At 59.1% G+C, this 12020-nt stretch overlaps 1 protein-coding gene across 1 annotated transcript in view; it reads left to right on the forward strand.

Annotated features, from left to right (window-relative positions):
• The window catches only part of IL16 (interleukin 16), a 90675-nt gene that overhangs the window by 60735 nt on the left and 17920 nt on the right, over positions 1–12020 (forward strand). Inside the window, 1 exon segment of the mRNA XM_054713273.1 lies at positions 7685–7826. Coding sequence (XP_054569248.1) covers positions 7685–7826 — 142 coding nt within the window.

Consider the following 12020-nt stretch of genomic DNA (forward strand, 5'->3'; position numbering starts at 1 on the left):
TCACCCGCGCTGCTTAGACAGGAAGCCAGGTGCCCCAGGGACCGCCTTAGGTGTCAGGCTCCTCCCTGTGGATTTCACTATCTCGTCCTCCTTCCTCCCCCCACTCCCCCCCCTCCTCTGTGGTCAGCTGCCCTCTCACATAGCCTCCTACCTGTGCCCTCTCTGTGCTCATGTGCCCTCCCCCTCCTCCTCTCTCTTCTACCCATGACCTCTGTCTCCCCCTCTCCCCATCTCTCAGGACCCCCTCCCTGTGACCTCTCTCCGTCCTCACGCACCCTACACAACACCGCCTCCCTCCTGCCTCTACTCCTGCTTCATTATCTCGTCCTCTTTCCTTCCCTGAGAGGGAGAGACGGTCAGAGAGGGTGAGGAGCAGGAGAAGGGAAGAGGAAGAGATGACGGAATAAAGAGACAGGAGGAGAGAGAGAGGGGTGATGTGGGGTGTGTGCGGGCAGGGAGCGAGACGACAGGGGGAGCGAGGAGGGGACAGCGAGAGGGAGGGGACAGGACGATAGAGAGGAGGAGTGATATAGGGTGTATGAGGACAGAGAGGGAGACCCAGGGGCAGACAGGAGGGGACAGGGAGAGGGATAGGAGAGAGAGGGGAAGCGATGGAGGGGATAGGAGTAGAGAGAGAGATCCCAGGAGGAGAGGAGGGACAGGACAGTGAGAGAGAGAAATAGAAGGAGAGAGTGAAAGGTGGGTGATAGGAGGAGTGAGAAGACAGAAGTGGGGGAGCGATGGGAGAGGCAGGTGAGACAGATGATATGGCTCCCAAGTGCTCACCACGTAGGGGTCCACCCTTCAGTATCTCGGGGCTCTTGACATCCGTCTATAATAATAACAGGGTAATATGCTAAGTAGACCAGACATCCTTCTGGACAAAGCCGCAGTGGCAGGGGCTGAGGCAGTTAGGGGAGATCAGGCCGGCAGGGGAGGGCAGTTAGGGGAGATCAGGCTGGCAGGGGAGGGGAGGGCAGTTAGGGGAGATCAGGCCGGCAGGGGAGGGCAGTTAGGGGCGATCAGGCAGGCAGGGGAGGGCAATTAGGGGCGATCAGGCCGGCAGGGGAGGGCAGTTAGGGGCGACCAGGCCATCAGGGGAGGGCTGGCAGGGGAGGGCAGTTAGGGGTGATTGGGCCGGCAGGGGAGGGCAGTCAGGCTGGCAGGGGAGGGCAGTTAGGGGAGATCAGGCTGGCAGGGGAGGGCAGTTAGGGGCGAGATCAGGCCGGCAGGGGAGGGCAGTTAGGGGAGATCAGGCCGGCAGGGGAGGGCAGTTAGGGGAGATCAGGCCAGGGGAGGGCAGTTAGGGGAGATCAGGCCGGCAGGGGAGGGCAGTTAGGGGAGATCAGGCTGGCAGGGGAGGACCGTTAGGGGCGATCAGGCCAGCAGGGGAGGGCAGTTAGGGGCGATCAGGCTGGCAGGGGAGGGCTGTTAGGGTGACCAGGCCTGAAGGGGAGGTCAGTTGGGGGGGGACCAGGCCTGCAGGGGAGGGTTGTTAGGGGTGACCAGGCCTGCAGGGGAGGTCAGTTGGGGGTGACCAGGCCTGCAGGGGAGGTCAGTGACATACAGGCTGGCAGAGGAGGGCAGTTAGGGGCAAACAGGCTGGCAGGGGAGTGGTTAGGGGGTGATCAGGCTGGCAGGCAGAAGCGGTTAGGGGCAATCAGGAAGGCAGGCAGGCATGTGAGCAGTTGGGAGCCAGCAGTCCTGGATTGTGAGAGGGGTCCCAGATTGGAGAGGGTGCAGGCTAGGCTGAGGGACACCCTCGCCCCCGTGCACGAATTTCATGCACCGGGCCTCCAGTTATGTATAATAGGATACTGTAAAAATTAAGTTATGAAATTTTTATTAAAATGTTTCTTACATACCGTTATATTGGCTGGGCTGCAAAATACTCACCGTGGCCGCATGCGGCCCGCGGGCCGTGAGTTTGACATGCTTGCCGTACACGCTATACTCCCGTCCCTCCACTCCTACCTGACCTCGCTGCCAGCCATCGGTCTACGTCACACACGATCCCAACGTGCTCTCAACCAGACGAACACTGACGGTGCTGCCCGCGTACCCTCTCCCCCGTGGAATCCTGACGGCGTGGCCTCGCCCGTGGACGCTCGCTGGAGGGCAGAGGCCCTGACGTACATCCTGTGCCAGTTCTGCTACAAACTCCCGACTGGCACCCCCCGCCGCTCTGGTCCTGTGTCCCGCCCCGTCTAAGTCACCGCCGATGCCGCTCATCGTCGCTCACGGAGGAGGGGCAGGACGATGCCACCCCGACTTCCGCTCTCCACACTGGGGTCAGCCCCCTCCTGCCCGCCCCACCCCCGAACCCACCTCTGACACCTAAGGCTCTGTGACCCGCCGCCCGCCCAGCACCCGCTCAGCACCGCCCACGGCCGGGAGGCCCTCCTGCTCTCACCAGGCACAGGGCACTCACGGCAGAGGCGCCCCTGTGGCCTCCGTGTGGCCACGAAGTGCGTGGAGAAGCCTACAGCGGGTCCGTTCCTGCCGCTAGAAAACCACGTGGCCACGGTTTCCCACGGGACACAGCAGGGCTCGGTCCTCTAACAAACTACCCTGATGAGACACCGTTCACGCCGCTTCTGTCTACACCCGACGGGCTTAAAGTCACCCATCCACCCATCGCATTATCCTCCGCCACACCCAGGGCCTGGGAGCCGCGGCCCCGATAACCACACGTGGCCTCGCACGGAGCTAACTCAGAACCAAACCACACGCTCCGCTCAGTTCTCCCACCAAGAGCAGCAGGAGACTGATGGCAGTGCCCACAGCCTGCCTTCCCCCAGCCACGGAGTTAACTGTACCCCCAGCCACGGAGTTAACTGTACCCCCAGCCATGGGGTTAACTGTACCCCCAGCCACAGAGTTAACTGTCCCCCCAGCCACAGAGTTAACTGTACCCCTAACCACAGCCACGGAGTTAACTGTCCCCCCAGCCACAGAGTTAACTGTACCCCTAACCACAGCCACGGAGTTAACTGTACCCCCAGCCATGGTGTTAACTGTACCCCCAGCCACGGGGTTAACTGTACCCCCAGCCACAGAGTTAACTGTACCCCCAGCCACGGAGTTAACTGTACCCCCAGCCACGGAGTTAACTGTACCCCCAGCCACAGAGTTAACTGTACCCCCAGCCACGGAGTTAACTGTACCCCCAGCCACGGAGTTAACTGTACCCACAACCATGGAGTTAACTGTACCCCCAGCCACGGAGTTAACTGTACCCCCAGCCACGGAGTTAACTGTACCCCCAGCCACGGAGTTAACTGAACCCCCAGCCATGGAGTTAACTGTACCCCCAGCCACGGAGTTAACTGTATCCCCCAGCCACGGAGTTAACTGTACCCCAGCCATGGAGTGAACTGAACCCCCAGCCACGGTGTTAACTGAACCCCCAGCCATGGAGTTAACTGTACCTCCAGCTACAGAGGAGAGTTAGAAACATCGATGAGAGAGGAACATTGATCAGCTGCCTCCTGCACACCTTCCTACTGGGGATGTGCCCACAACCAAGGTACATGCCCTTGACCGGAATCGAACCCGGGACCCTTCAGTCCACAGGCCGACGCTCTGTCCACTGAGCCAAACCGGTTAGGGCAAGAGAACATGACTCTTTCCGAACGTTGAAGGACAGCAGTCATCGTTGGTCTAAAGGACCCAGAATGCGGAAGCTACAGATAAAAGGAATGAACCTATTTGCCTCCTCAGGGATTCTGTGCTGACACGAATCCCAAGGATCAAAGCAACAACCTCACACCCTGGCCGGTGTGGCTCAGTGGATAGAGCGTCGGCCTGCGGACTAAAGGGTCCCAGGTTCGATTCCGGTCAAGGGCATGTACCTTGGTTGCGGGCACATCCCCAGTAGCGGGTGTGCAGGAGGCAGCTGATCGATGTTTCTCTCCCATCAATGTTTCTAACTCTCTATCCCACTCCCTTCCTCTCTGTAAAAAAATCAATAAAATATATTTTAAAAAAAAACAAAACCAACAGCCAATGTCACAACAGCATTTCGACGTGAATGAATCAGAATGACACCTATGTGTTTGCTCGGCTCGGCAAACGATGGGTTTGTTGGTGTGCCACCGGATTTCCTGGGCCCGGAGATGGAAAAGGTCGGAAGTCGCCGTTCGCGCTAGATCACGTCTCACGTCGTTCACAACAATGGCTCTATTCGTCACATGATCGGCTGCAGGATTCTCAACGCGGTCTATACCCTAGACCAAGCATGTCAAACTCAAAGGCCAACACGGGCCACAGGAACGAGGCATGCGGCCCGCCCTCCGTGAGTTTGACATGCTTGGTCTCGGCCCCGATATGAACTGCTCTCACAGGCCTACTTACCAGGCGCACCGGTTGATAACGCGGATTTTACCAACAAAGAGAATGCGATCATTTCAAGAGAAACATCTAGCGTGCTTTGTCCAAAGTAACGTCCATCGCGAGCTACACATCTCCCCCATCTTTCAGGGAATTGGTGGATACCGTCCCAGTGGAACTTCTCTTGTGTTGAGGCAGACCATTCAGAGGCCCCATTTTCCACGTCTTCGCACGTGTCGAAGGGCCGCTCAGAAAGTGCGTGTGCCATCGATCGGAGCGAGTGGCCATCTGAAGGAGCGAGGGCTGGTGAATACGGCGGGTGGGTTCATGCTTCCCAGGCAGGATCTGTTCACGTGTCTTTAACTGGTTTTGAAGTGCGTGATGGTGCGTCATCATGAAGCAACATGACTTTGCCGTGTCTCCTGGCCCATCCTTTTACGTAGTTCAAAATGACCTGGATGTTCTTTGTCTTTCACGTCGAAACCATCACTTTTAAAGCGTTTCAACCAGCCTTCGCCATAAGCTTCCCGAAGTCTGCGATCACTTTTTCCTTCAAAACAAAGTGATGAGTGAAAACTTCCCGCAAATGCTCTCTCTCTCTTTTTTTTTTTTTTGGCATGAAATTCGACGTGTTTAAGCGTAAACATACCTAAGACGTCATCGCCCTCAGACAATCTGACAGATGACGCGTGGAAGCTTGCTGTCAGTACAGCAAAACAGCATCCAGATCCAGTCGCATGATTAGCCACACACGTGCAACTCGGTCTATCGAAAAAAAATCCGCCTGAGTAACCGGTACATTTCTCCCCGTCGCGGCCTCTGCCGCCACTCACACTCCTTCTCCAGGATTCCCGGAGGAGGAGGAGGAGGAGGGGGGACCCTATTCTTTCCACCCACCCAGGAGGGGGTGGCCACGCAGACGAGGGCCGCGGCTGCCCGAGGCCTGGAGTGGTCGCATCCGAGATCCCGTGGGACCCTCCACAGACCTGGCTCCTCAGCCGGGACGCCAGCTGCCATCGGGAAGGGGATCACCCGCTGAGACCACCTCTAGCTCGACGGGGCCCACACCCGTGGGCCCTGCTCCCTCAAGAGCAATGTCCCAGCGGCAGACCTCGCCCCACGAACCCGCGTTTAGCCACTCACACGGCGAGCTGCTCCCACACGCTCTTCCCGCCGTCCCTCACCGGGTTCAGCGTGTAAAGGAGGCTTCATGGCAGTGACCGTGGGCATCGGCCAGCCACCACGAGCGTGTCTCCTCCCGCGCACGTGCGGTCCGAGGGACCCTCCCTTGCGTCTGGTCTTCCTCACGGGCCCACCGGTGAATGAACGAGGCGCCAAAGACGGCCGACGCAAAGCCTGGACCGCCGGGAGCCTGGCGCGGGCACCATGCTGCCCTCACGGGCCACACAGCGTCGGCCTGCGGACTGAAGGGTCCCGGGTTCGATTCCCGGTCAAGGGCACATGCCCGGGGTTGTGGGCTCGATTGCCAGTGGAGCGGGGGGGGGGGGGGGGTTTGCAGGAGGCAGCCGGTCCACGATCCTCTCTCATCACTGATGTTTCTATCTCTCTCCCTCTCCCTTCCTCTCTGAAATCCATCTATACTAATTAAAGGGTAATATGCTAATTAGACCAGGTTGACTGGACATCTGGACGTCCGACTTCTTTCCAGACAGTTATGGGGTGACCAGGCCAGCAGGGGGGGATGCAGTTAGGGGGTGACCAGGCCAGCAAAGGGGCAGTTAGGGGGTGATCAGGCCAGCAAGCAGAGGCAGTTAGGGGGCGATCAGGCAGGCAGGTAGAGTGGTTAGGGGCGATCAGGCAGGCAGGCAGGCAAGTGGTTAGGAGCCAGCGGTCCTGGATTGCAAGAGGGATGTCCGACTGCCGGGTTAGGCCCCATCCCGCAGCTGACATCCTCTGAGGGGTCCCGGATTGGAGAGGGTGCAGGCCGGGCTGAGGGACCACCCCCCCCCCACACACACACACCCCATGCACAAATTTCGTGCACCGGGGCTCTAGTAAAAATATATTTAAAACAAACAAACAGAAACATCGAATAGCAACACCTGGACCCTGCCACACACACTTGTGTCAGCCTCTCTCCCACGTCGGCGACCCACACACCGCCGCGGCCCTCACAAACGCGCCACGATGCTTCCTATTTCTATACACAACTTCCTGCCAGGAATTCCGGCCATGCCATTCATTGACCCAAATCGATACAGCCCGGCACCAAACCGTGTCGGAGGATGTTCAGGGATGAAATTAAAAGCTGCGTCGAAAACAAACCCCACAAAACTGACGTTAGAGGCCTGACTACTCCACAGCTGTGGCCCAAGCGGGGAGTAGAGGCCCCGATCTGCCGAGCCCTAGACCCAAGCAATGACGGACGCTAACAGAGTTATTCGCCTGCGCATCAAAGCGGGTTAACGTTCAAACACCTGGCGGCGATTTATTTTTTATTTATTTTTAAAAATATATTTTATTGATTTTTTTTTTTTACAGAGGGGAAGGGAGAGGGAGAGAGAGTCAGAAACATCGATGAGAGAGAAACATCCATCAGCTGCCTCCTGCACGCCCCCTACTGGGGATGTGCCCGCAACCAAGGTCCATGCTGCTCAATCCTCCTTTGGTTGATGATCTCACAAACATTTTCCTCCAAGAAATAATGTCCTAGCCCTGACCGGTGTGGCTCAGTGGATAGAGCGTCGGCCTGCGGACGGAAGGGTCCCGGGTTCGATTCCAGGTCAAGGGCATGTACCTTGGTTGCGGGCACATCCCCAGTAGGGGGCGTGCAGGAGGCAGCTGGTCGATGTTTCTCTCTCATCGATGTTTCTTTTTCTTTTTTTTTTATAAATATATTTTATTGATTTTTTACAGAGAGGAAGGGAGAGGGATAGTGAGTTAGAAACATCGATGAGAGAGAAACATCCATCAGCTGCCTCTTGCACACCCCCTACTGGGGATGTGCCCGCAACCAAGGTACATGCCCCTGACCGGAATCGAACCCGGGACCCTTCAGTCCGCAGGCTGACACTCTATCTATCCACTGAGTTAAACCGGTCAGGGCTCTCATTGATGTTTCTGACTCTCCCTCTCTGTAAAAAATCAATAAAATATATTTTTAAAAAATGCTACCTTTGTTTTCTATAAAAATAACACAAAACACCCCGATAAACCAGAGGCCGAATTCACGATGCCCGCAGGGATGAGGCGTGAGGGCCGGTGCCCCACAGCACCCGGGACCTGTTCACGGGCCGGGTGCTGGGACTCCCCGCTCAGGCCCCACCTCGCGCGCCTCTCTCACACGGAGGCCACCGTTTTGACACAGTCCCGCTTCCTGTTTACGCCACAGGAAGCCAGCCAGCTGCTGCCACCGCAGGAAGGCACGGCAGCCGGAGGCCCCCCTGCCCTCGCCTGCTGCCCGGGACCCGAGGGCGGCCTGCAGCCGGCGTCCCCCGAGGTGGCCGAGCCGGGGAGCGGAGGCGGCGGCCCAGGTAGGACGGTGAGCCCCCAGGAGAAGGGCCTGGCCGAGGCCACGGAAGGTGGGACACGAGTGTGACCTGGGATCCACGACCTGCAGCTCGCGATGGCGGGAGGCGGGCTGGTGGAGAGTCAGGAGCCGTCGTGTGGAGGCAGGAACGTGGGTGCTGTCGGGTGGGAGCCTCCTGTCGGCGTGGGTGATCCGGGGTGTCTGTGTGGGTGATCCGGGGTGTCTGTGTGGGTGATGCTGGGGTGTCTGTGTGGGTGATCGGGGTGTCTGCGTGGGTGATCGGGGTGTCTGCGTGGGTGATCCGGGGTGTCTGCGTGGGTGATCGGGGTGTCTGTGTGGGTGATCCGGGGTGTCTGTGTGGGTGATCGGGGGTGTCTGTGTGGGTGATCGGGGTGTCTGTGTGGGTGATCCGGGGTGTCTGTGTGGGTGATCGGGGTGTCTGTGTGGGTGATCAGGGTGTCTGTGTGGGTGATCGGGGTGTCTGTGTGGGTGATCCGGGGTGTCTGTGTGGGTGATCTGGGGTGTCTGTGTGGGTGATCCGGGGTGTCTGTGTGGGTGATCCGGGGTGTCTGTGTGGGTGATCCGGGGTGTCTGTGTGGGTGATCGGGGTGTCTGTGTGGGTGATCGGGGTGTCTGTGTGGGTGATCGGGGTGTCTGTGTGGGTGATCGGGGTGTCTGTGTGGGTGATCGGGGTGTCTGTGTGGGTGATCGGGGTGTCTGTGTGGGTGATGCTGGGGTGTCTGTGTGGGTGATCGGGGTGTCTGTGTGGGTGATCGGGGTGTCTGTGTGGGTGATGCTGGGGTGTCTGTGTGGGTGATCCGGGGTATCCGTGTGGGTGATGCTGGGGTGTCTGTGTGGGTGATCGGGGGTGTCTGTGTGGGTGATCGGGGGTGTCTGTGTGGGTGATCCGGGGTGTCTGTGTGGGTGATCCGGGGTGTCTGTGTGGGTGATCCGGGGTGTCTGTGTGGGTGATGCTGGGTGTCTGTGTGGGTGATGCGGGGTGTCTGTGTGGGTGATGCTGGGGTGTCTGTGTGGGTGATCGGGGTGTCTGTGTGGGTGATGCTGGGTGTCTGTGTGGGTGATCGGGGTGTCTGGGTGGGTGATGCTGGGGTGTCTGTGTGGGTGATCGGGGTGTCTGTGTGGGTGATCCGGGGTGTCTGTGTGGGTGATCCGGGGTGTCTGTGTGGGTGATGCGGGGTGTCTGTGTGGGTGATCGGGGTGTCTGTGTGGGTGATCCGGGGTGTCTGTGTGGGTGATGCGGGGTGTCTGTGTGGGTGATCGGGGTGTCTGTGTGGGTGATCGGGGTGTCTGTGTGGGTGATCGGGGTGTCTGTGTGGGTGATCCGGGGTGTCCGTGTGGGTGATCCGGGGTGTCTGTGTGGGTGATGCTGGGGTGTCTGTGTGGGTGATCCGGGGTGTCTGTGTGGGTGATGCTGGGTGTCTGTGTGGGTGATGTTGGGGTGTCTGTGTGGGTGATGCTGGGGTGTCTGTGTGGGTGATGTTGGGGTGTCTGTGTGGGTGATGCTGGGGTGTCTGTGTGGGTGATCTGGGGTGTCTGTGTGGGTGATGCGGGGTGTCTGTGTGGGTGATCGGGGTGTCTGTGTGGGTGATGTTGGGGTGTCTGTGTGGGTGATCGGGGTGTCTGTGTGGGTGATCGGGGTGTCTGTGTGGGTGATTCGGGGTGTCTGTGTGGGTGATGTTGGGGTGTCTGTGTGGGTGATGTGGGGTGTCTGTGTGGGTGATCCGGGGTGTCTGTGTGGGTGACCGGGGTGTCTGTGTGGGTGATCGGGGTGTCTGTGTGGGTGATGCTGGGTGTCTGTGTGGGTGATCGGGGTGTCTGTGTGGGTGATCCGGGGTGTCTGTGTGGGTGATCCGGGGTGTCTGTGTGGGTGATGCTGGGTGTCTGTGTGGGTGATCGGGGTGTCTGTGTGGGTGATCCGGGGTGTCTGTGTGGGTGATGTTGGGGTGTCTGTGTGGGTGATGTTGGGGTGTCTGTGTGGGTGATGCTGGGGTATCTGTGTGGGTGATTCGGGGTGTCTGTGTGGGTGATGTTGGGGTGTCTGTGTGGGTGATCGGGGTGTCTGTGTGGGTGATGTTGGGGTGTCTGTGTGGGTGATCGGGGTGTCTGTGTGGGTGATGCTGGGGTGTCTGTGTGGGTGATGCTGGGTGTCTGTGTGGGTGATCCGGGGTGTCTGTGTGGGTGATCGGGGTGTCTGTGTCGGTGATGCTGGGGTGTCTGTGTGGGTGATGTTGGGGTGTCTGTGTGGGTGATGCTGGGGTGTCTGTGTGGGTGATGTTGGGGTGTCTGTGTGGGTGATGCTGGGGTGTCTGTGTGGGTGATCTGGGGTGTCTGTGTGGGTGATCCGGGGTGTCTGTGTGGGTGATCGGGGTGTCTGTGTGGGTGATCGGGGTGTCTGTGTGGGTGATCCGGGGTGTCTGTGTGGGTGATCGGGGTGTCTGTGTGGGTGATGCTGGGTGTCTGTGTGGGTGATCGGGGTGTCTGCGGGTGATCAGGGGTGTCTGTGTGGGTGATCCGGGGTGTCTGTGTGGGTGATCGGGGTGTCTGTGTGGGTGATGCTGGGTGTCTGTGTGGGTGATCCGGGGTGTCTGTGTGGGTGATGCTGGGTGTCTGTGTGGGTGATCGGGGTGTCTGTGTGGGTGATCCGGGGTGTCTGTGTGGGTGATGCTGGGTGTCTGTGTGGGTGATCCGGGGTGTCTGTGTGGGTGATCCGGGGTGTCTGTGTGGGTGATGCTGGGTGTCTGTGTGGGTGATCGGGGTGTCTGCGGGTGATCAGGGGTGTCTGTGTGGGTGATCCGGGGTGTCTGTGTGGGTGATCGGGGTGTCTGTGTGGGTGATGCTGGGTGTCTGTGTGGGTGATCCGGGGTGTCTGTGTGGGTGATGCTGGGTGTCTGTGTGGGTGATCGGGGTGTCTGTGTGGGTGATCCGGGGTGTCTGTGTGGGTGATGCTGGGTGTCTGTGTGGGTGATGTTGGGGTGTCTGTGTGGGTGATGTTGGGGTGTCTGTGTGGGTGATGCTGGGGTGTCTGTGTGGGTGATTCGGGGTGTCTGTGTGGGTGATGCTGGGTGTCTGTGTGGGTGATGCTGGGTGTCTGTGTGGGTGATCGGGGTGTCTGTGTGGGTGATCCGGGGTGTCTGTGTGGGTGATGCTGGGTGTCTGTGTGGGTGATGTTGGGGTGTCTGTGTGGGTGATGTTGGGGTGTCTGTGTGGGTGATGCTGGGGTGTCTGTGTGGGTGATTCGGGGTGTCTGTGTGGGTGATGTTGGGGTGTCTGTGTGGGTGATCGGGGTGTCTGTGTGGGTGATGTTGGGGTGTCTGTGTGGGTGATGCTGGGTGTCTGTGTGGGTGATCCGGGGTGTCTGTGTGGGTGATTCGGGGTGTCTGTATGGGTGATTGGGGTGTCTGTGTGGGTGATCCGGGGTGTCTGTGTGGGTGATCAGGGTGTCTGTGTGGGTGATGCTGGGTGTCTGTGTGGGTGATGCTGGGTGTCTGTGTGGGTGATCGGGGTGTCTGTGTGGGTGATCCGGGGTGTCTGTGTGGGTGATGCTGGGTGTCTGTGTGGGTGATGTTGGGGTGTCTGTGTGGGTGATGCTGGGGTGTCTGTGTGGGTGATTCGGGGTGTCTGTGTGGGTGATGTTGGGGTGTCTGTGTGGGTGATTCGGGGTGTCTGTGTGGGTGATGTTGGGGTGTCTGTGTGGGTGATGCTGGGGTGTCTGTGTGGGTGATCCGGGGTGTCTGTGTGGGTGATCCGGGGTGTCTGTGTGGGTGATGTTGGGGTGTCTGTGTGGGTGATGCTGGGGTGTCTGTGTGGGTGATTCGGGGTGTCTGTGTGGGTGATGTTGGGGTGTCTGTGTGGGTGATTCGGGGTGTCTGTGTGGGTGATGTTGGGGTGTCTGTGTGGGTGATGCTGGGTGTCTGTGTGGGTGATCCGGGGTGTCTGTGTGGGTGATTCGGGGTGTCTGTGTGGGTGATCCGGGGTGTCTGTATGGGTGATTGGGGTGTCTGTGTGGGTGATCCGGGGTGTCTGTGTGGGTGATCGGGGTGTCTGTGTGGGTGATGCTGGGTGTCTGTGTGGGTGATCGGGGTGTCTGTGTGGGTGATCCGGGGTGTCTGTGTGGGTGATCGGGGTGTCTGTGTGGGTGATGCTGGGTGTCTGTGTGGGTGATCGGGGTGTCTGTGTG

This window comes from Eptesicus fuscus, chromosome 25, assembly GCF_027574615.1.
Source record: "Eptesicus fuscus isolate TK198812 chromosome 25, DD_ASM_mEF_20220401, whole genome shotgun sequence".
Classification (NCBI taxonomy): Eukaryota; Metazoa; Chordata; class Mammalia; order Chiroptera; family Vespertilionidae; genus Eptesicus; species Eptesicus fuscus.